Source organism: Oncorhynchus masou, chromosome 31 (genome assembly GCF_036934945.1).
Source record: "Oncorhynchus masou masou isolate Uvic2021 chromosome 31, UVic_Omas_1.1, whole genome shotgun sequence".
NCBI lineage: Eukaryota > Metazoa > Chordata > Actinopteri > Salmoniformes > Salmonidae > Oncorhynchus > Oncorhynchus masou.
The window spans coordinates 80,660,937-80,684,458 of NC_088242.1; the positions used below are offsets into that span (position 1 = coordinate 80,660,937).

Consider the following 23,522-nt stretch of genomic DNA (forward strand, 5'->3'; position numbering starts at 1 on the left):
TGGAAAGAGAGAGAGACCAACCCATAAAATAGTATATAATTACTCCCCGGCCCGGCGCTTGCCTTGTAATTTCCCTGGGTCTGTGTTCCATGACAGGCCGACATGGGTAGAGGAAAGAGATGAGGAGAAACTGAGCAGGAGCGAGGGAAACGGTGAGAGAGAAGACGGAAGAAGTGAGAAGAAACAAAACAGGAGATGAAAGAGAAGAGGTACAATGAGGGGAGAGGAGAGGGTTAGAACAGAGATATTGGAGTGAGGGGTGAGGAGAGGGAAAAACAGATATTAGAATGAGGGGAAAGGAGAGGGTTAGAACAGAGATATTAGAATGAGGGGAGAGGAGAGGGTTAGAACAGAGATATTGGAGTGAGGGGAGAGGAGAGGGTAAAAACATAGATATTGGAGTGAAGGGAGAGGAGAGGGTAAATCAGAGATATTAGAATGAGGGGAGAGGAGAGGGTTAGAACAGAGATATTGGAGTGAGGGGTGAGGAGAGGGTAAAAACAGATGTTAGAATGAGGGGAGAGGAGAGGGTTAGAACAGAGATATTAGAATGAGGGGAGAGGAGAGGGTTAGAACAGAGATATTGGAGTGAGGGGTGAGGAGAGGGTAAAAACAGATATTAGAATGAGGGTAAAGCAGAGGGTTAGAACAGAGATATTAGAATGAGGGGAAAAGAGAGGGTTAGAACAGAGATATTAGAATGAGGGTTAGAACAGAGATATTGGAGTGAGGGGTGAGGAGAGGGTATTAGAATGAGGGAGAGGAGAGGGTTAGAACAGAGATATTAGAATGAGGGGAGAGGAGAGGGTTAGAACAGAGATATTAGAATGAGGGGAGAGAGAGAGAACAGAGAGGGAGAGGAGATTATTGAGAGAATGAGGGGTTAGAACAGATATTAGAATGAGGGGAGGAGAGAGAACAGAGATATTAGGTTAGAACAGAGATATTGGAGAATAAAAACAGATGTTAGAATGAGGGGAGAGGAGAGGGTTAGAACAGAGATATTAGAATGAGGGGAGTGAGGGGTGAGGAGAGGGTAAAAACAGATGTTAGAATGAGGGGAGAGGAGAGGGTTAGAACAGAGATATTAGAATGAGGGGAGAGGAGAGGGTTAGAACAGAGATATTAGAATGAGGGGTGAGGAGAGGGTAAAAACAGATATTAGAATGAGGGGAGAGGAGAGGGTTAGAACAGAGATATTAGAATGAGGGGAGAGGAGAGGGTTAGAACAGAGATATTGGAGTGAGGGGAGAGGAGAGGGTAAAAACATAGATATTGGAGTGAGGGGAGAGGAGAGGGTAAAAACATAGATATTGGAGTGAGGGGAGAGGAGAGGGTAAAACAGAGATATTAGAATGAGGGGAGAGGAGAGGGTAAAACAGAGATATTAGAATGAGGGGAGAGGAGAGGGTTAAAACAGAGATATTGGAATGAGGGGAGAGGAGAGGGTTAGAACAGAGATATTAGAATGAGGAGAGAGGAGAGGGTTAGAACAGATATTGGAGTGAGAGGAGAAGAGATGGTTAGAACAGAGATATTGGAGTGAGGGGAGAAGAGATGGTTAGAACAGAGATATTGGAGTGGGGGGAGAGGGTTAGGGTTAGAACAGAGATATTGTAGTGGGGGGAGAGGGTTAGGGTTAGAGCAGAGATATTGGAGTGGGGGGAGAGGGTTAGGGTTAGAACAGATATTGGGGGGAGACGGTTAGGGGTAGAACAGAGATATTGGAGTGGGGGAGAGAGGGTTAGGTTTCGAACAAAGATATTGGAGTCGGGGAAGAGGGTTAGGGTTAGAACAGAGATATTATAGTGGGGGGAGAGGGTTAGGGTTAGAGCAGAGATATTGGAGTGGGGGAGAGGGTTAGGGTTAGAACAGATATTGGGGGGGGAGGGTTAGGGTTAGAACAGAGATATTGGAGTGGGGGGAGAGGGTTAGGGTTAGAACAGAGATATTGGAGAGGAGAGGGTTAGAACAGAGATATTGGAGTGAGGGGTGAGGAGAGGGTAAAACAGATATTATAATGAGGGACAGGAGAGGGTTAGAACAGAGATATTAGAATGAGGGGGAGAGGAGAGGGTTAGAACAGAGATATTGGAGTGAGGGGTGAGGACAGGGTAAAAAAACAGATGTTAGAATGAGGGGAGAGGGTTAGAACAGAGATATTAGAATGAGGGAGAGGAGAGGGTTAGAACAGAGATATTAGAATGAGGGGAGAGGAGAGGGTTAAAACAGATATTGGAATGAGGAGAGGGTTAGAACAGAGGGTTAGAAAAAACAGATATTAGAATGAGGGAGAGGATAGGGGTTAGAACAGAGATATTAGAATGAGGGGAGAGAGAGGGTTAGAACAGAGATATTGGAGTGAGGGTGAGGAGAGGGTAAAACATAGATATTGGAGTGAGGGGAGAGGAGAGGGTAAAACAGAGATATTAGAATGAGGGGAGAGGAGAGGGTAAAACAGAGATATTAGAATGAGGGGAGAGGAGAGGGTTAGAACAGAGATATTGGAGTGAGGGGTGAGGGGGGTAAAAAACAGATATTATAATGAGGGAGAGGAGAGGGTTAGAACAGAGATATTAGAATGAGGGGAGAGGAGAGGGTTAGAACAGAGATATTGGAGTGAGGGGTGAGGACAGGGTAAAAACAGATGTTAGAATGAGGGAGAGGGTTAGAACAGAGATATTAGAATGAGGGGGAGAGGAGAGGTTAGAACAGAGATATTGGAGTGAGGGGTGAGGGGTGAGCAGAGGTAAAAACAGATATTAGAATGAGGGTAAAGCAGAGTGTTAGAACAGAGATATTAGAATGAGGAGAAGAGAGGGTTAGAACAGAGATATTAGAATGAGGGGAGAGAACAGAGAGTGGGAGAGGGTTAGAACAGAGATATTGGAGTGAGGGGTGAGGAGAGGAAAAACAGATATTAGAATGAGGGGAGAGGAGTTAGAACAGAGATATTAGAATGAGGGGAGAGGAGAGGGTTAGAACAGAGATATTGGAGTGAGGGTGAGGAGAGGGTAAAAACATAGATATTGGAGTGAGGAGAGGAGAGGGTAAAACAGAGATATTAGAATGAGGGAGAGGAGAGGGTTAGATATTAGAATGAGGGAGAGATATTAGAACAGAGATGAGGGGTGAGGAGAGGGTAAAACAGATATTAGAATGAGGGGAGAGGAGAGGGTTAGAACAGAGATATTAGAATGAGGGGAGAGGTGAGGGTAAAACAGAGATATTAGAATGAGGGGAGAGGAGAGGGTTAGAACAGAGATATTATAATGAGGGGAGAGGAGAGGGTTAGAACAGAGATATTAGAATGAGGGGAGAGGAGAGGGTTAGAACAGAGATATTTGGAGTGAGGGGGTGAGGAGAGGGTAAAAGTAGATGTTAGAATGAGGGGAGAGGAGAGGGTTAGAACAGAGATATTAGAATGAGGGGAGAGGAGAGGGTTAGAACAGAGATATTGGAGTGAGGGGAGAGGGTTAGGGTTAGAACAGAGATATTGTAGTGGGGAGAGGGTTAGGGTTAGGAGCAGAGATATTGGAGTGGGGGGGAGAGGGTTAGGTTAGAACAGATATTGGGGGGAGAGGGTTAGGGTTAGTACAGAGATATTGGAGTGGGGGAGAGGGTTAGGTTTAGAACAGAGATATTGGAGTCGGGAAGAGGGTTAGGGGAGATATTGAGGGTTAGGGTTAGAGCAGAGATATTGGAGTGGGGGGAGAGGGTTAGGGTTAGAGCAGAGATATTGGAGGGTTAGGGTTAGAGGAGATATTGGGAGAGGGTTAGGGTTAGAGCAGAGATATTGGAGTGGGGGAGAGGGTTAGGGCTAGAACAGAGATATTGGAGTGGGGGGAGAGGAGAGGGTAAAACAGAGATATTGGAGTGAGGGGTGAGGAGACATAGATATTGGAGTGAGGGGAGAGGAGAGGGTTAGAACAGAGATATTAGAATGAGGGGAGAAGAGAGGGGTTAGAACAGAGATATTAGAATGAGGGAGAAGAGAGGGTTAGAACAGAGATATTGGAGTGAGGGGTTAGGAGAGGGTAAAAACAGATATTAGAATGAGGGAGAGGAGAGGGTTAGAACAGAGATATTAGAATGAGGGAGAGGAGAGGGTTAGAACAGAGATATTGGAGTGAGGGGTGAGGAGAGGGTAAAAAACAGATATTATAATGAGGGGAGAGGAGAGGGTTAGAACAGAGATATTAGAATGAGGGGAGAGGAGAGGGTTAGAACAGAGATATTGGAGTGAGGGGGTGAGGACAGGGTAAAAACAGATGTTAGAATGAGGGGAGAGGGTTAGAACAGAGATATTAGAATGAGGGGAGAGGAGAGGGTTAGAACAGAGATATTGGAGTGAGGGGTGAGGAGAGGGTAAAAACAGATATTAGAATGAGGGTAAAGCAGAGGGTTAGAACAGAGATATTAGAATGAGGGGGAAGAGAGGATAGAACAGAGATATTAGAATGAGGGGAGAAGAGAGGGTTAGAACAGAGATATTGGAGTGAGGAGAGGGTTAGAACAGAGATATTGGAGTGAGGGGTGAGGGAGAGGTAAAAACAGATATTAGAATGAGGGGAGAGGAGAGGGTTAGAACAGAGATATTAGAATGAGGGGAGAGGAGAGGGTTAGAACAGAGATATTGGAGTGAGGGGTGAGGAGAGGGTAAAAACATAGATATTGGAGTGAGGGGAGAGGAGAGGGTAAAACAGAGATATTAGAATGAGGGGACAGGAGAGGGTAAAACATAGATATTAGAATGAGGGGGAGAGGAGAGGGTTAGAACAGAGATATTGGAGTGAGGGGTGAGGGAGGGTAAAAACAGATATTAGAATGAGGGTAAAGCAGAGGGTTAGAACAGAGATATTAGAATGAGGGGAGAAGAGAGGGTTAGAACAGAGATATTAGAATGAGGGGAGAAGAGAGGGTTAGAACAGAGATATTGGAGTGAGGAGAGGGTTAGAACAGAGATATTGGAGTGAGGGGTGAGGAGAGGGTAAAAACAGATATTAGAATGAGGGGAGAGGAGAGGGTTAGAACAGAGATATTAGAATGAGGGGAGAGGAGAGGTTAGAACAGAGATATTGGAGTGAGGGGGTGAGGAGAGGGTAAAAACATAGATATTGGAGTGAGGGGAGAGGAGAGGGTAAAACAGAGATATTAGAATGAGGGGACAGGAGAGGGTAAAACATAGATATTAGAATGAGGGGAGAGGAGAGGGTTAGAACAGAGATATTGGAGTGAGGGGTGAGAGAGGGTAAAACAGATATTAGAATGAGGGGAGAGGAGAGGGTTAGAACAGAGATATTAGAATGAGGGGAGAGGAGAGGGTAAAACAGAGATATTAGAATGAGGGGAGAGGAGAGGGTTAGAACAGAGATATTATAATGAGGGGAGAGGAGAGGGTTAGAACAGAGATATTAGAATGAGGGGAGAGGAGAGGGTTAGAACAGAGATATTAGAATGAGGGAGAGGAGAGGGTTAGAACAGAGATATTGGAGTGAGGGGAGAGGGTTAGGGTTAGAACAGAGATATTGTAGTGGGGGGAGGGTTAGGGTTAGAGCAGAGATATTGGAGTGGGGGGAGAGGGTTAGGGTTAGAACAGATATTGGGGGGGGAGAGGGTTAGGGTTAGTACAGAGATATTGGAGTGGGGGGAGAGGGTTAGGGTTAGAACAGAGATATTGTAGTGGGGGAGAGGGTTAGGGTTAGAGCAGAGATATTGGAGTGGGGGAGAGGGTTAGGGTTAGAGCAGAGATATTGGAGTGGTGGGAGAGGGTTAGGGTTAGAGCAGAGATATTGGAGTGGGGGGAGAGGGTTAGGGCTAGAACAGAGATATTGGAGTGGGGGGAGAGGAGAGGGTAAAAACAGAGATATTGGAGTGAGGGGTGAGGAGAGGGTAAAAACATAGATATTGGAGTGAGGGGAGAGAGAGGGTTAGAACAGAGATATTAGAATGAGGGGAGAAGAGAGGGTTAGAACAGAGATATTAGAATGAGGGGAGAAGAGAGGGTTAGAACAGAGATATTGGAGTGAGGGGTTAGAGAGGGTAAAACAGATATTAGAATGAGGGGAGAGGAGAGGGTTAGAACAGAGATATTAGAATGAGGGGAGAGGAGAGGGTTAGAACAGAGATATTGGAGTGAGGGGTGAGGAGAGGGTAAAAACAGATATTATAATGAGGGGAGAGGAGAGGGTTAGAACAGAGATATTAGAATGAGGGGAGAGGAGAGGGTTAGAACAGAGATATTGGAGTGAGGGGTGAGGACAGGGGTAAAACAGATGTTAGAATGAGGGAGAGGGTTAGAACAGAGATATTAGAATGAGGGGAGAGAGAGGGTTAGAACAGAGATATTGGAGTGAGGGGTGAGGAGAGGGTAAAAACAGATATTAGAATGAGGGTAAAGCAGAGGGTTAGAAAAGAGATATTAGAATGAGGGGAGAAGAGAGGGGATAGAACAGAGATATTAGAATGAGGGGAGAAGAGAGGTTAGAACAGAGATATTGGAGTGAGGAGAGGGTTAGAACAGAGATATTGGAGTGAGGGGTGAGGAGAGGGTAAAACAGATATTAGAATGAGGGGAGAGGAGAGGGTTAGAACAGAGATATTAGAATGAGGGGAGAGGAGAGGGTTAGAACAGAGATATTGGAGTGAGGGGGTGAGGAGAGGGATAGAACAGAGATATTAGAATGAGGGAGAAGAGAGGGTTAGAACAGAGATATTGGAGTGAGGAGAGGGTTAGAACAGAGATATTGGAGTGAGGGGTGAGGAGAGGGTAAAACAGATATTAGAATGAGGGAAGAGGGAGAGGGTTAGAACAGAGATATTAGAATGAGGGGAGAGGAGAGGGTTAGAACAGAGATATTGGAGTGAGGGTGAGGAGAGGGTAAAAACATAGATATTGGAGTGAGGGGAGAGGAGAGGGTAAAACAGAGATATTAGAATGAGGGGACAGGAGAGGGTAAAACATAGATATTAGAATGAGGGGAGAGGAGAGGGTTAGAACAGAGATATTGGAGTGAGGGGTGAGGAGAGGGTAAAACAGATATTAGAATGAGGGTAAAGCAGAGGGTTAGAACAGAGATATTAGAATGAGGGGAGAAGAGAGGGTTAGAACAGAGATATTAGAATGAGGGGAGAAGAGAGGGTTAGAACAGAGATATTGGAGTGAGGAGAGGGTTAGAACAGAGATATTGGAGTGAGGGGTGAGGAGAGGGTAAAACAGATATTAGAATGAGGGGAGAGGAGAGGGTTAGAACAGAGATATTAGAATGAGGGGAGAGGAGAGGGTTAGAACAGAGATATTGGAGTGAGGGGTGAGGAGAGGGTAAAAACATAGATATTGGAGTGAGGGGAGAGGAGAGGGTAAAACAGAGATATTAGAATGAGGGGACAGGAGAGGGTAAAACATAGATATTAGAATGAGGGAGAGGAGAGGGTTAGAACAGAGATATTGGAGTGAGGGGTGAGGAGAGGGTAAAAACAGATATTAGAATGAGGGGAGAGGAGAGGGTTAGAACAGAGATATTAGAATGAGGGGAGAGGAGAGGGTAAAACAGAGATATTAGAATGAGGGGAGAGGAGAGGGTTAGAACAGAGATATTATAATGAGGGGAGAGGAGAGGGTTAGGAACAGAGATATTAGAATGAGGGGAGAGGAGAGGGTTAGAACAGAGATATTAGAATGAGGGGAGAGGAGAGGGTTAGAACAGAGATATTGGAGTGAGGGGAGAGGGTTAGGGGTTAGAACAGAGATATTGTAGTGGGGAGAGGATTAGGGTTAGAGCAGAGATATTGGAGTGGGGGGAGAGGGTTAGGGTTAGAACAGATATTGGGGGGGAGAGGGTTAGGGTTAGTACAGAGATATTGGAGTGGGGGAGAGGGTTAGGGTTAGAACAGAGATATTGTAGTGGGGAGAGGGTTAGGGTTAGAGCAGAGATATTGGAGTGGGGGGAGAGGGTTAGGGTTAGAGCAGAGATATTGGAGTGGTGGGAGAGGGTTAGGGTTAGAGCAGAGATATTGGAGTGGGGGAGAGGGTTAGGGCTAGAACAGAGATATTGGAGTGGGGGAGAGGAGAGGGTAAAAACAGAGATATTGGAGTGAGGGGTGAGGAGAGGGTAAAAACATAGATATTGGAGTGAGGGGAGAGGAGAGGGTTAGAACAGAGATATTAGAATGAGGGGAGAAGAGAGGGTTAGAACAGAGATATTAGAATGAGGGGAGAAGAGAGGGTTAGAACAGAGATATTGGAGTGAGGGGTTAGGAGAGGGTAAAAACAGATATTAGAATGAGGGGAGAGGAGAGAGGGTTAGAACAGAGATATTAGAATGAGGGGAGAGGAGAGGGTTAGAACAGAGATATTGGAGTGAGGGGTGAGGAGAGGGTAAAAACAGATATTATAATGAGGGGAGAGGAGGGTTAGAACAGAGATATTAGAATGAGGGGAGAGGAGAGGGTTAGAACAGAGATATTGGAGTGAGGGGTGAGGACAGGGTAAAAACAGATGTTAGAATGAGGGGAGAGGGTTAGAACAGAGATATTAGAATGAGGGGAGAGGAGAGGGTTAGAACAGAGATATTGGAGTGAGGGGTGAGGAGAGGGTAAAAACAGATATTAGAATGAGGGTAAAGCAGAGGGTTAGAACAGAGATATTAGAATGAGGGGAGAAGAGAGGGATAGAACAGAGATATTAGAATGAGGGGAGAAGAGAGGGTTAGAACAGAGATATTGGAGTGAGGAGAGGGTTAGAACAGAGATATTGGAGTGAGGGGTGAGGAGAGGGTAAAAACAGATATTAGAATGAGGGGAGAGGAGAGGGTTAGAACAGAGATATTAGAATGAGGGGAGAGGAGAGGGTTAGAACAGAGATATTGGAGTGAGGGGTGAGGAGAGGGTAAAAACATAGATATTGGAGTGAGGGAGAGGAGAGGGTAAAACAGAGATATTAGAATGAGGGAGAGGAGAGGGTAAAACAGAGATATTAGAATGAGGGGAGAGGAGAGTGTTAGAACAGAGATATTGGAGTGAGGGGTGAGGAGAGGGTAAAAACAGATATTATAATGAGGGGAGAGGAGAGGGGTTAGAACAGAGATATTAGAATGAGGGGAGAGGAGAGGGTTAGAACAGAGATATTAGAGTGAGGGGGAGTGAGGAGAGGGTAAAAACAGATATTAGAATGAGGGGAGAGGAGAGGGTTAGAACAGAGATATTAGAATGAGGGGAGAGGAGAGGGTTAGAACAGAGATATTGGAGTGAGGGGTGAGGAGAGGGTAAAAACATAGATATTGGAGTGAGGGGAGAGGAGAGGGTAAAACAGAGATATTAGAATGAGGGGACAGGAGAGGGTAAAACATAGATATTAGAATGAGGGGAGAGGAGAGGGTTAGAACAGAGATATTGGAGTGAGGGGTGAGGAGAGGGTAAAAACAGATATTAGAATGAGGGGAGAGGAGAGGGTTAGAACAGAGATATTAGAATGAGGGGAGAGGAGAGGGTAAAACAGAGATATTAGAATGAGGGAGAGGAGAGGTTAGAACAGAGATATTATAATGAGGGGAGAGGAGAGGGTTAGAACAGAGATATTAGAATGAGGGGAGAGGAGAGGGTTAGAACAGAGATATTAGAATGAGGGGAGAGGAGAGGGTTAGAACAGAGATATTGGAGTGAGGGGAGAGGGTTAGGGTTAGAACAGAGATATTGTAGTGGGGGGAGAGGATTAGGGTTAGAGCAGAGATATTGGAGTGGGGGAGAGGGTTAGGGTTAGAACAGATATTGGGGGGAGAGGGTTAGGGTTAGTACAGAGATATTGGAGTGGGGGAGAGGGTTAGGGTTAGAACAGAGATATTGTAGTGGGGGAGAGGGTTAGGGTTAGAGCAGAGATATTGGAGTGGGGGGAGAGGGTTAGGGTTAGAGCAGAGATATTGGAGTGGTGGGAGAGGGTTAGGGTTAGAGCAGAGATATTGGAGTGGGGGGAGAGGGTTAGGGCTAGAACAGAGATATTGGAGTGGGGGGAGAGGAGAGGGTAAAAACAGAGATATTGGAGTGAGGGGTGAGGAGAGGGTAAAAACATAGATATTGGAGTGAGGGGAGAGGAGAGGGTTAGAACAGAGATATTAGAATGAGGGGAGAAGAGGGTTAGAACAGAGATATTAGAATGAGGGGAGAAGAGAGGGTTAGAACAGAGATATTGGAGTGAGGGGTTAGGAGAGGGTAAAAACAGATATTAGAATGAGGGGAGAGGAGAGGGTTAGAACAGAGATATTAGAATGAGGGGAGAGGAGAGGGTTAGAACAGAGATATTGGAGTGAGGGGTGAGGAGAGGGTAAAAACAGATATTATAATGAGGGGAGAGGAGAGGGTTAGAACAGAGATATTAGAATGAGGGGAGAGGAGAGGGTTAGAACAGAGATATTGGAGTGAGGGGTGAGGACAGGGTAAAAACAGATGTTAGAATGAGGGGAGAGGGTTAGAACAGAGATATTAGAATGAGGGGAGAGGAGGGGTTAGAACAGAGATATTGGAGTGAGGGGTGAGGAGAGGGTAAAAACAGATATTAGAATGAGGGTAAAGCAGAGGGTTAGAACAGAGATATTAGAATGAGGGGAGAAGAGAGGGATAGAACAGAGATATTAGAATGAGGGGAGAAGAGAGGGTTAGAACAGAGATATTGGAGTGAGGAGAGGGTTAGAACAGAGATATTGGAGTGAGGGGTGAGGAGAGGGTAAAAACAGATATTAGAATGAGGGGAGAGGAGAGGGTTAGAACAGAGATATTAGAATGAGGGGAGAGGAGAGGGTTAGAACAGAGATATTGGAGTGAGGGGTGAGGAGAGGGTAAAAACATAGATATTGGAGTGAGGGGAGAGGAGAGGGTAAAACAGAGATATTAGAATGAGGGAGAGGAGAGGGTAAAACAGAGATATTAGAATGAGGGGAGAGGAGAGTGTTAGAACAGAGATATTGGAGTGAGGGGTGAGGAGAGGGTAAAACAGATATTATAATGAGGGGAGAGGAGAGGGTTAGAACAGAGATATTAGAATGAGGGGAGAGGAGAGGGTTAGAACAGAGATATTAGAGTGAGGGGTGAGGACAGGGTAAAAACAGATGTTAGAATGAGGGGAGAGGGTTAGAACAGAGATATTAGAATGAGGGGAGAGGAGAGGGTTAGAACAGAGATATTGGAGTGAGGGGTGAGGAGAGGGTAAAAACAGATATTAGAATGAGGGTAAAGCAGAGGGTTAGAACAGAGATATTAGAATGAGGGGAGAAGAGAGGGTTAGAACAGAGATATTAGAATGAGGGGAGAAGAGGGGTTAGAACAGAGATATTGGAGTGAGGAGAGGGTTAGAACAGAGATATTGGAGTGAGGGGTGAGGAGAGGGTAAAAACAGATATTAGAATGAGGGGAGAGGAGAGGGTTAGAACAGAGATATTAGAATGAGGAGAGGAGAGGGTTAGAACAGAGATATTGGAGTGAGGGTGAGGAGAGGGTAAAAACATAGATATTGGAGTGAGGGGAGAGGAGAAGGTAAAACAGAGATATTAGAATGAGGGGACAGGAGAGGGTAAAACATCGATATTAGAATGAGGGGAGAGAGAGTGTTAGAACAGAGATATTGGAGTGAGGGGTGAGGAGAGGGTAAAACAGATATTAGAATGAGGGGTAAAGCAGATATTAGAATGAGGGGAGAAGAGAGGGATAGAACAGAGATATTAGAATGAGGGGAGAAGAGAGGGTTAGAACAGAGATATTGGAGTGAGGAGAGGGTTAGAACAGAGATATTGGAGTGAGGGGTGAGGAGAGGGTAAAAACAGATATTAGAATGAGGGGAGAGGAGAGGGTTAGAACAGAGATATTAGAATGAGGGGAGAGGAGAGGGTTAGAACAGAGATATTGGAGTGAGGGGTGAGGAGAGGGTAAAAACATAGATATTGGAGTGAGGGGAGAGGAGAGGGTAAAACAGAGATATTAGAATGAGGGGAGAGGAGAGGGTAAAACAGAGATATTAGAATGAGGGGAGAGGAGAGTGTTAGAACAGAGATATTGGAGTGAGGGGTGAGGAGAGGGTAAAAACAGATATTATAATGAGGGGAGAGGAGAGGGTTAGAACAGAGATATTAGAATGAGGGGAGAGGAGAGGGTTAGAACAGAGATATTAGAGTGAGGGGTGAGGACAGGGTAAAAACAGATGTTAGAATGAGGGGAGAGGGTTAGAACAGAGATATTAGAATGAGGGGAGAGGAGAGGGTTAGAACAGAGATATTGGAGTGAGGGGTGAGGAGAGGGTAAAAACAGATATTAGAATGAGGGTAAAGCAGAGGGTTAGAACAGAGATATTAGAATGAGGGGAGAAGAGAGGGTTAGAACAGAGATATTAGAATGAGGGGAGAAGAGAGGGTTAGAACAGAGATATTGGAGTGAGGAGAGGGTTAGAACAGAGATATTGGAGTGAGGGGTGAGGAGAGGGTAAAAACAGATATTAGAATGAGGGAGAGGAGAGGGTTAGAACAGAGATATTAGAATGAGGGGAGAGGAGAGGGTTAGAACAGAGATATTGGAGTGAGGGGTGAGGAGAGGGTAAAAACATAGATATTGGAGTGAGGGGAGAGGAGAGGGGTAAAACAGAGATATTAGAATGAGGGGACAGGAGAGGGTAAAACAGAGATATTAGAATGAGGGGAGAGGGAGAGTGTTAGAACAGAGATATTGGAGTGAGGGTGAGGAGAGGGGTAAAAACAGATATTAGAATGAGGGGAGAGGAGAGGGTTAGAACAGAGATATTAGAATGAGGGGAGAGGAGAGGGTTAGAACAGAGATATTGGAGTGAGGGGAGAGGAGAGGGTAAAAACATAGATATTGGAGTGAGGGGAGAGGAGAGGGTAAAAACATAGATATTGGAGTGAGGGGAGAGGAGAGGGTAAAACAGAGATATTAGAATGAGGGGAGAGGAGAGGGTAAAACAGAGATATTAGAATGAGGGGGAGAGGAGAGGGTTAAAACAGAGATATTGGAATGAGGGAGAGGAGAGGGTTAGAACAGAGATATTAGAATGAGGGGAGAGGAGAGAGTTAAAACAGATATTAGAATGAGGGGAGAGGAGAGGGTTAAAACAGAGATATTAGAATGAGGAGAGAGGAGAGGGTTAGAACAGATATTGGAGTGAGAGGAGAAGAGATGGTTAGAACAGAGATATTGGAGTGAGGGGAGAGGGTTAAAACAGAGATATTGGAGTGAGGAGAAAGAGATGGTTAGAACAGAGATATTGGAGTGGGGGGAGAGGGTTAGGGTTAGAACAGAGATATTGTAGTGGGGGAGAGGGTTAGGGGCTAGAACAGAGATATTGGAGTGGGGGGAGAGGAGAGGGTAAAAACAGAGATATTGGAGTGAGGGGTGAGGAGAGGTAAAAACATAGATATTGGAGTGAGGGGAGAGGAGAGGGTTAGAACAGAGATATTAGAATGAGGGGAGAAGAGAGGGTTAGAACAGAGATATTAGAATGAGGGGAGAAGAGAGGGTTAGAACAGAGATATTGGAGTGAGGGGTTAGGAGAGGGTAAAACAGATATTAGAATGAGGGGAGAGGAGAGGGTTAGAACAGAGATATTAGAATGAGGGAGAGGAGAGGGTTAGAACAGAGATATTGGAGTGAGGGGTGAGGAGAGGGTAAAAACAGATATTATAATGAGGGGAGAGGAGAGGGTTAGAACAGAGATATTAGAATGAGGGGAGAGGAGAGGGTTAGAACAGAGATATTGGAGTGAGGGGTGAGGACAGGGTAAAACAGATGTTAGAATGAGGGGAGAGGGTTAGAACAGAGATATTAGAATGAGGGGAGAGGAGAGGGTTAGAACAGAGATATTGGAGTGAGGGGTGAGGAGAGGGTAAAAAAAGATATTAGAATGAGGGTAAAGCAGAGGGTTAGAACAGAGATATTAGAATGAGGGGAGAAGAGAGGGATAGAACAGAGATATTAGAATGAGGGGAGAAGAGAGGGTTAGAACAGAGATATTGGAGTGAGGAGAGGGTTAGAACAGAGATATTGGAGTGAGGGGGTGAGGAGAGGGTAAAAACAGATATTAGAATGAGGGGAGAGGGAGAGGGTTAGAACAGAGATATTAGAATGAGGGGAGAGGAGAGGGTTAGAACAGAGATATTGGAGTGAGGGGTGAGGAGAGGGTAAAAACATAGATATTGGAGTGAGGGGAGAGGAGAGGGTAAAACAGAGATATTAGAATGAGGGGAGAGGAGAGGGTAAAACAGAGATATTAGAATGAGGGAGAGGAGAGTGTTAGAACAGAGATATTGGAGTGAGGGGTGAGGGAGGGTAAAAACAGATATTATAATGAGGGGAGAGGAGAGGGTTAGAACAGAGATATTAGAATGAGGGGAGAGGAGAGGGTTAGAACAGAGATATTAGAGTGAGGGGTGAGGACAGGGTAAAAACAGATGTTAGAATGAGGGGAGAGGGTTAGAACAGAGATATTAGAATGAGGGGAGAGGAGAGGGTTAGAACAGAGATATTGGAGTGAGGGGTGAGGAGAGGGTAAAAACAGATATTAGAATGAGGGTAAAGCAGAGGGTTAGAACAGAGATATTAGAATGAGGGGAGAAGAGAGGGTTAGAACAGAGATATTAGAATGAGGGGAGAAGAGAGGGTTAGAACAGAGATATTGGAGTGAGGAGAGGGTTAGAACAGAGATATTGGAGTGAGGGGTGAGGAGAGGGTAAAAACAGATATTAGAATGAGGGGAGAGGAGAGGGTTAGAACAGAGATATTAGAATGAGGGAGAGGAGAGGGTTAGAACAGAGATATTAGAATGAGGGGAGAAGAGAGGGATAGAACAGAGATATTAGAATGAGGGGAGAAGAGAGGGTTAGAACAGAGATATTGGAGTGAGGAGAGGGTTAGAACAGAGATATTGGAGTGAGGGGTGAGGAGAGGGTAAAAACAGATATTAGAATGAGGGGAGAGGAGAGGGTTAGAACAGAGATATTAGAATGAGGGGAGAGGAGAGGGTTAGAACAGAGATATTGGAGTGAGGGGAGAGGAGAGGGTAAAAACATAGATATTGGAGTGAGGGGAGAGAGAGGGTAAAACAGAGATATTAGAATGAGGGGAGAGGAGAGGGTAAAACAGAGATATTAGAATGAGGGGAGAGGAGAGTGTTAGAACAGAGATATTGGAGTGAGGGGTGAGGAGAGGGTAAAAACAGATATTATAATGAGGGGAGAGGAGAGGGTTAGAACAGAGATATTAGAATGAGGGGAGAGGAGAGGGTTAGAACAGAGATATTAGAGTGAGGGGTGAGGACAGGGTAAAAACAGATGTTAGAATGAGGGGAGAGGGTTAGAACAGAGATATTAGAATGAGGGGAGAGGAGAGGGTTAGAACAGAGATATTGGAGTGAGGGGTGAGGAGAGGGTAAAAACAGATATTAGAATGAGGGTAAAGCAGAGGGTTAGAACAGAGATATTAGAATGAGGGGAGAAGAGAGGGTTAGAACAGAGATATTAGAATGAGGGGAGAAGAGAGGGTTAGAACAGAGATATTGGAGTGAGGAGAGGGTTAGAACAGAGATATTGGAGTGAGGGGTGAGGAGAGGGTAAAAACAGATATTAGAATGAGGGGAGAGGAGAGGGTTAGAACAGAGATATTAGAATGAGGGGAGAGGAGAGGGTTAGAACAGAGATATTGGAGTGAGGGGTGAGGAGAGGGTAAAAACATAGATATTGGAGTGAGGGGACAGGAGAGGGTAAAACAGAGATATTAGAATGAGGGGAGAGGAGAGTGTTAGAACAGAGATATTGGAGTGAGGGGTGAGGAGAGGGTAAAAACAGATATTAGAATGAGGGGAGAGGAGAGGGTTAGAACAGAGATATTAGAATGAGGGGAGAGGGAGAGGGTTAGAACAGAGATATTGGAGTGAGGGGAGAGGAGAGGGTAAAAACATAGATATTGGAGTGAGGGGAGAGGAGAGGGTAAAAACATAGATATTGGAGTGAGGGGAGAGGAGAGGGTAAAACAGAGATATTAGAATGAGGGGAGAGGAGAGGGTAAAACAGAGATATTAGAATGAGGGGAGAGGAGAGGGTTAAAACAGAGATATTGGAATGAGGGGAGAGGAGAGGGTTAGAACAGAGATATTAGAATGAGGGGAGAGGAGAGAGTTAAAACAGATATTAGAATGAGGGGAGAGGAGAGGGTTAAAACAGAGATATTAGAATGAGGAGAGAGGAGAGGGTTAGAACAGATATTGGAGTGAGAGGAGAAGAGATGGTTAGAACAGAGATATTGGAGTGAGGGGAGAGGGTTAAAACAGAGATATTAGAATGAGGGGAGAAGAGAGGGTTAGAACAGAGATATTGGAGTGAGGAGAGGGTTAGAACAGAGATATTGGAGTGAGGGGTGAGGAGAGGGTAAAAACAGATATTAGAATGAGGGGAGAGGAGAGGGTTAGAACAGAGATATTAGAATGAGGGGGAGAGGAGAGGGTTAGAACAGAGATATTGGAGTGAGGGGTGAGGAGAGGGTAAAAACATAGATATTGGAGTGAGGGGAGAGGAGAGGGTAAAACAGAGATATTAGAATGAGGGGAGAGGAGAGGGTAAAACAGAGATATTAGAATGAGGGGAGAGGAGAGTGTTAGAACAGAGATATTGGAGTGAGGGGTGAGGAGAGGGTAAAAACAGATATTATAATGAGGGGAGAGGAGAGGGTTAGAACAGAGATATTAGAATGAGGGGAGAGGAGAGGGTTAGAACAGAGATATTAGAGTGAGGGGTGAGGACAGGGTAAAAACAGATGTTAGAATGAGGGGAGAGGGTTAGAACAGAGATATTAGAATGAGGGGAGAGGAGAGGGTTAGAACAGAGATATTGGAGTGAGGGGTGAGGAGAGGGTAAAACAGATATTAGAATGAGGGTAAAGCAGAGGGTTAGAACAGAGATATTAGAATGAGGGGAGAAGAGAGGGTTAGAACAGAGATATTAGAATGAGGGGAGAAGAGAGGTTAGAACAGAGATATTGGAGTGAGGAGAGGGTTAGAACAGAGATATTGGAGTGAGGGGTGAGGAGAGGGTAAAAACAGATATTAGAATGAGGGGAGAGGAGAGGGTTAGAACAGAGATATTAGAATGAGGGGAGAGGAGAGGGTTAGAACAGAGATATTAGAATGAGGGGAGAAGAGAGGGATAGAACAGAGATATTAGAATGAGGGGAGAAGAGAGGGTTAGAACAGAGATATTGGAGTGAGGAGAGGGTTAGAACAGAGATATTGGAGTGAGGGGTGAGGAGAGGGAAAAACAGATATTAGAATGAGGGGAAGGAGAGGGTTAGAACAGAGATATTAGAATGAGGGGAGAGGAGAGGGTTAGAACAGAGATATTGGAGTGAGGGGAGAGGAGAGGGTAAAAACATAGATATTGGAGTGAGGGGAGAGGAGAGGGTAAAACAGAGATATTAGAATGAGGGGAGAGGAGAGGGTAAAACAGAGATATTAGAATGAGGGGAGAGGAGAGTGTTAGAACAGAGATATTGGAGTGAGGGGTGAGGAGAGGGTAAAAACAGATATTAGAATGAGGGGAGAGGAGAGGGTTAGAACAGAGATATTAGAATGAGGGGAGAGGAGAGGGTTAGAACAGAGATATTGGAGTGAGGGGTGAGGAGAGGGTAAAAACAGATATTAGAATGAGGGTAAAGCAGAGGGTTAGAACAGAGATATTAGAATGAGGGGAAAAGAGAGGGTTAGAACAGAGATATTAGAATGAGGGTTAGAACAGAGATATTGGAGTGAGGGGTGAGGAGAGGGTAAAAACAGATATTAGAATGACGGGAGAGGAGAGGGTTAGAACAGAGATATTAGAATGAGGGGAGAGGAGAGTGTTAGAACAGAGATATTGGAGTGAGGGGTGAGGAGAGGGTAAAAACAGATATTAGAATGAGGGGAGAGGAGATGGTTAGAACAGAGATATTAGAATGAGGGGAGAGGAGAGGGTTAGAACAGAGATATTGGAGTGAGGGGTGAGGAGAGGGTAAAAACAGATGTTAGAATGAGGGGACAGGAGAGGGTTAAACAGAGATATTAGAATGAGGGGAGAGGAGAGGTTAGAACAGAGATATTGGAGTGAGGGGTGAGGAGAGGGTAAAAACAGATGTTAGAATGAGGGGAGAGGAGAGGGTTAGAACAGAGATATTAGAATGAGGGGAGAGGAGAGGGTTAGAACAGAGATATTGGAGTGAGGGGAGAGGAGAGGGTAAAAACATAGATATTGGAGTGAGGGGAGAGGAGAGGGTAAAAACATAGATATTGGAGTGAGGGGAGAGGAGAGGGTAAAACAGAGATATTAGAATGAGGGGAGAGGAGAGGGTAAAACAGAGATATTAGAATGAGGGGAGAGGAGAGGGTTAAAACAGAGATATTGGAATGAGGGGAGAGGAGAGGGTTAGAACAGAGATATTGGAATGAGGGGAGAGGAGAGAGTTAAACAGAGATATTAGAATGAGGAGAGAGGAGAGGGTTAGAACAGATATTGGAGTGAGAGGAGAAGAGATGGTTAGAACAGAGATATTGGAGTGAGGGGAGAAGAGATGGTTAGAACAGAGATATTGGAGTGGGGGAGAGGGTTAGGTTAGAACAGAGATATTGTAGTGGGGGGAGAGGGTTAGGTTAGAGCAGAGATATTGGAGTGGGGGGAGAGGGTTAGGGTTAGAACAGATATTGGGGGGGAGACGGTTAGGGGTAGAACAGAGATATTGGAGTGGGGGGAGAGGGTTAGGTTTCGAACAAAGATATTGGAGTCGGGGAAGAGGGTTAGGGTTAGAACAGAGATATTATAGTGGGGGGAGAGGGTTAGGGTTAGAGCAGAGATATTGGAGTGGGGGGAGAGGGTTAGGGTTAGAACAGATATTGGGGGGGGAGGGTTAGGGTTAGAACAGAGATATTGGAGTGGGGGGAGAGGGTTAGGGTTAGAACAGAGATATTGGAGTGAGGGGAGAAAGTGGCTGGAGAGAAGTGGATTATAGAGATGGGAGAGAGGAAGAGAAAATAGGGGACGAAAAGAAGGGTGAGAGGGGGAAAGAAAAGGGGGTGAAGGGAGAGAGAAGTGCCTAGGCCACTCGGGGGCAGCACTAGTAAAGGTTATGTCTTGTCACACCGACCGGCCAGCCACACACGTTATCGCTCAATCTACGTTCGGTGGTCACTATTGTTGATTGAAGTGCATTTTCTTCGAAGTCAAAGGAATAAGCCCATAACCCTTATATGCTACAGTCACTCTGGTACCACAAGAAAAGACTGCAGCTTCCAGTCTTACAGCATCAACAACAACAAAAATAGACTTTTTGCTCTAAATTCTAAAAGATAAACAACAATTGCTTAAGAATGTCCATAAGAAAACTCCAGTGCTAAAAAACAGCAGCATAAATGTTTCTTCTGTGCTGTTAGGTTTTAAGTAGCATGTTACATTCCCTCTCTAACCAGTCAAGACAGAGTAAGCACAGAAGTACAAGGAGTGGGTGAACTGTGTAGACCGCAGACAACGTCCCCCTTAGAGAAAGCCACAGCTCATCCACAGATCCTCGAAGCCCCCAATGCAACTGTTCACCACACACATAATCTAAACGCAACCCCAGGCGTGACCGCGGAATGCAAACACAGTTCTCCAGGAGAGTCACCCCTGGTGCACCCTGGGAAAGCTGAGGTCTACCTCATGACGGGCAGAGAGACACAGCACTCTACCGAGGGAGAAGAAGACTAGGAGACCACTGTTCTAAATGTTTTTTACTGTACATACGCTAATTAGTTAGTTGCAAAGGGTAAGCGTTACAGCTTGGGATCTGGGTAAAGGAGCTAAATGAATAAAACAAATCATTATTGTTATAAAAAGGAAGTGTGCTTTTATCAGGGTCCAGAGTCTCCTCAGCTCTGGGTGAGGTCCTCAAACCCCTGGGTTGGTGGCTCTCCTCTCCTCATTTAGCTGTTTATACTGTTAACTGGCTAAAGAGGGAGATGGATAGGAAGAGGAGGATGGAGAGGGAGAGGAAGGAGTCGAGGGAAAGGGAGAAATAGAGAGGGAGAGATGAGGGAGGGAGGGAGAAAGAGAGAGGGACAAGTGAGGGAGAAGGAGAGAGAAGAGAGAGAGAGCGAGAAGATGAAGAGAGGGAGAGGAGGAAGAGGAGTGGACCATGCTGGACCAGGGATATCCTGGCTGGGCTGAGTTCTCATTCATGTCATCCTGGTCTAAACTTGGTTTGGCTGCACATGCTTGGCCTGGGACTCCTCAGCAGAACCACAAGCAGAGGAATGGACAGATAGAGGATGAGATGAAGAGAAGCAAATAGCAAAATAAATATTGAGTAAATATTGAGCCAAATCCACAACCATTTATGCTAATTTATTTTGTAATTTTGCAGCTCAGACTTGAAGGGGATTTGAAGTAATCAGTGCTTGGCCCGGGAAGAGACATCATACTAATCATGAGTTCAAGGGGGTAACGCTGGGTCGGAGTTAAGTTTGAGAACTTCTAGAGTTTACTGGCGTTTTCAACAGGTTTTGGAGACTTATTCAGAATATCCATTATGCAAAGCATTGTCCCGAAGAGAAAGGAAAATGTTCACTCCCTTCACTAGCATCCAAAAGTTGTGTCATAATTCTGTTGTCATTTGTGCATTGTCCAAGTGTCAATTAGTTTAGCAAGTTTAGCATAGCAAACATCTTTATGTCATTTGTATATTGCATTTCAACTGTTCATAGACAGTTGTTGTTGTAAACAGTGTGCAATACCTGCTAACGTACTTTGGAATACAGGGAAACAAGAGAAAGGCAGCCAGGCTTACCATACTCAGCATCGTTGAAGGTCCCAGCAAGGGTTTTGCAGGAGGAGTTGTCCCCTCCACACACTCCACATTTGTCATTTTTCGCCTTGGAATTCAACACATGATCACAGCCTGCTTGCTGTTGAAACAGACAGAGACACACCAATCAGACAAGGGGTCACACAGAGACACAGCAATCAGACAGGGGGTCACACCAAGGGCTATGTCAACCATCAGTGGTCACAATCCTGCACTAAAAATAGACGTTTATATACTCAATCCAACACCGCAAAACTAAAGCTTTCTCTGTTTCTTTTTGTGTGTGGGTGGGTGTGCAAGTGTGTGTGCATGTGTGTGTGTGTGTACATACTCTGATACAGTATGTCACAACATTGTTAGTGATATGCTGATATAGACAGACATCTGAGAGAACATATATCAGTTTGTAAGTTAGCTGTGTTTGATACACAGTATGATGTTAGGGAACACAGTTACCCGACAGAGGCCTTGAACACAGATATCGTAGGTGTCTGGGCCACACGGCGTGCCGTCGATGACGCGATCCTTCAGCTGATAGTAGGCCATCGTCGCGGCAACCCGACAGAAGAGCTTGCACCGATCCTTCATTAGAACTACAGAGGAAAAATACACCCATTGGAAGATGACTGTATGGTGAGATATACATCAGTGGAGGCTGCTGGGGGAAGGATGGCTCAAAATAATGTCTGGAATGGAGTAAATGGAATGGTATTAAACACATGGAAACCATGTGTTTGATGTATTTGATACCATTCCACCTATTCCACTCCAGCCATTACCACGAGCCCGTCCTCCCCAATTAAGGTGCCACCAACCTCCTGTGACATATATATATATACTGACAAAACTATGGATGAATCATTTCACATGACATGATATCATGAATGTCAAATAACAACAAAAACAATAATGGCAACAACAACAACAATCTACAGTTAGTAAAGCCCTCACAAAATAGGTCTACAAACTCAAAAATATGTAATTCTCTACAATAATACATTAGTACAATAGTTAACATTTTTGCAAGGGTCAGCAGTTAGCTTTGCTGAAATAACTGCATTTGTATCAGTTGTTTAGAAAAATCCCTATTCTGTTTGACACAATTTTGGACTCTGTGCTTTTGGTCAGTGTGCTTGGTCAGTGTGCTTGGTCAGTGTGCTTGGTCAGTGTGCTTGGTCAGTGTGCTTGGTCAGTGTGCTTGGTCAGTGTGCTTGGTCAGTGTGCTTGGTCAGTGTGCTTGGTCAGTGTGCTTGGTCAGTGTGCTTGGTCAGTGTGCTTGGTCAGTGTGCTTGGTCAGTGTGCTTGGTCAGTGTGCTTGGTCAGTGTGCTTGCATAACATTGTATTGTGATAGCTCGCGGTTACTTCTTCCAAATCTTAAACCCTGCACTAAAGCCCTGTCTCCTTTGCCAAATGGCAACTCGTTCAGGTGTGCAAGCCATCACTATAATTATTACAATGTGTGAGGTATAGAAGAGGGAAGCTACCCAGGAGCACATATTTTAGTACTGTATGCTTCTCAAGTGTTGATTACTCTGTACATTTTTCATGTCTGTTCCTATCATGACTATGCAGAGCATTGAGGGAAAACACACTGACAGAATTTGCCTGTACTGAGCCAAAAGCCAACAGCACAGTTAGTCTACCTACCAGGACACAATGGGGAGTGGGGTAAGGAGACAGAAGAACCAGAGCCATGTTTTAAGTAATAAAAAAAAATATTGACACCTTAACCCCACCTAGCCCTCAATTAGGCGTGGTGGACCTTCTGACAGTTGAAGTCCGGTTCTTTGAGCTCTGTGAGGGAGCATAGGTGTAGTGTAGGGTATAGGGTAGTAGAATGCTATAATGTAATGTTATCAACTGTTATCATAGAGGCTTGGTGTTATCATGGTTTAACTGCGAGTACAGTGAGTACTCCCACTAATAACACATGGAGTTTTATACATGGTTGTGTTTTTAAGGACACAGAGACACTTTCCAATAGAGGGTACTCACTACCACTGTACTTGGGCACCCAGCGGACGGTGGGAGGTAGACCGTTGATGTTGAAGTGCTTGCCGTCGAACTGAGAGCACTGCTCCTCGCGGAAGTCTCTCCGTCCTCGGGGGCACGGCTCAGTGTTGCAGGACCGGAACTTCATCCTTCGACCCACGCAGAACTTTCCTCCATTCCGGGGCCTGAAGAAACATTACGGCAAAATAACTTCATTAAAACATGACTGACATTCATAGAGGCTTTGACTCTTTGATTGAAATGTGTTTTGCCAAGTATGTCCTCAGGCTTTGTTTGTAATTCTTTCTTACCCAGGTGTTGTATTGTTTTGACTGTTAGTCAGGTGTATTGTTTTGACTGTTACCCAGGTGTTGTATTGTTTTGACTGTTAGTCAGGTGTTGTATTGTTTTGACTGTTAGTCAGGTGTTGTATTGTTTTGACTGTTAGTCAGGTGTATTGTTTTGACTGTTACCCAGGTGTTGTATTGTTTTGACTGTTACCCAGGTGTTGTATTGTTTTGACTGTTAGTCAGGTGTTGTATTGTTTTGACTGTTAGTCAGGTGTATTGTTTTGACTGTTACCCAGGTGTTGTATTGTTTTGACTGTTACCCAGGTGTTGTATTGTTTTGACCAGGTGTTGTATTGTTTTGACTGTTAGTCAGGTGTTGTATTGTTTTGACTGTT

The 23,522-nt window shown here is 45.0% G+C and overlaps 1 protein-coding gene across 1 annotated transcript in view; it reads right to left on the reverse strand.

Moving 5' to 3' along the window:
- The window catches only part of LOC135524536 (A disintegrin and metalloproteinase with thrombospondin motifs 20-like), a 176,771-nt gene that overhangs the window by 57,442 nt on the left and 95,807 nt on the right, over positions 1-23,522 (reverse strand). The window contains exons 13-15 of the mRNA XM_064952156.1: positions 22,841-23,022; positions 21,301-21,437; positions 20,827-20,944 (exon numbers count right to left, since the gene is read on the reverse strand). Of these exons, the coding sequence (XP_064808228.1) occupies positions 20,827-20,944; positions 21,301-21,437; positions 22,841-23,022 (437 nt within the window). The remainder of the gene's footprint in view (positions 1-20,826; positions 20,945-21,300; positions 21,438-22,840; positions 23,023-23,522) is intronic.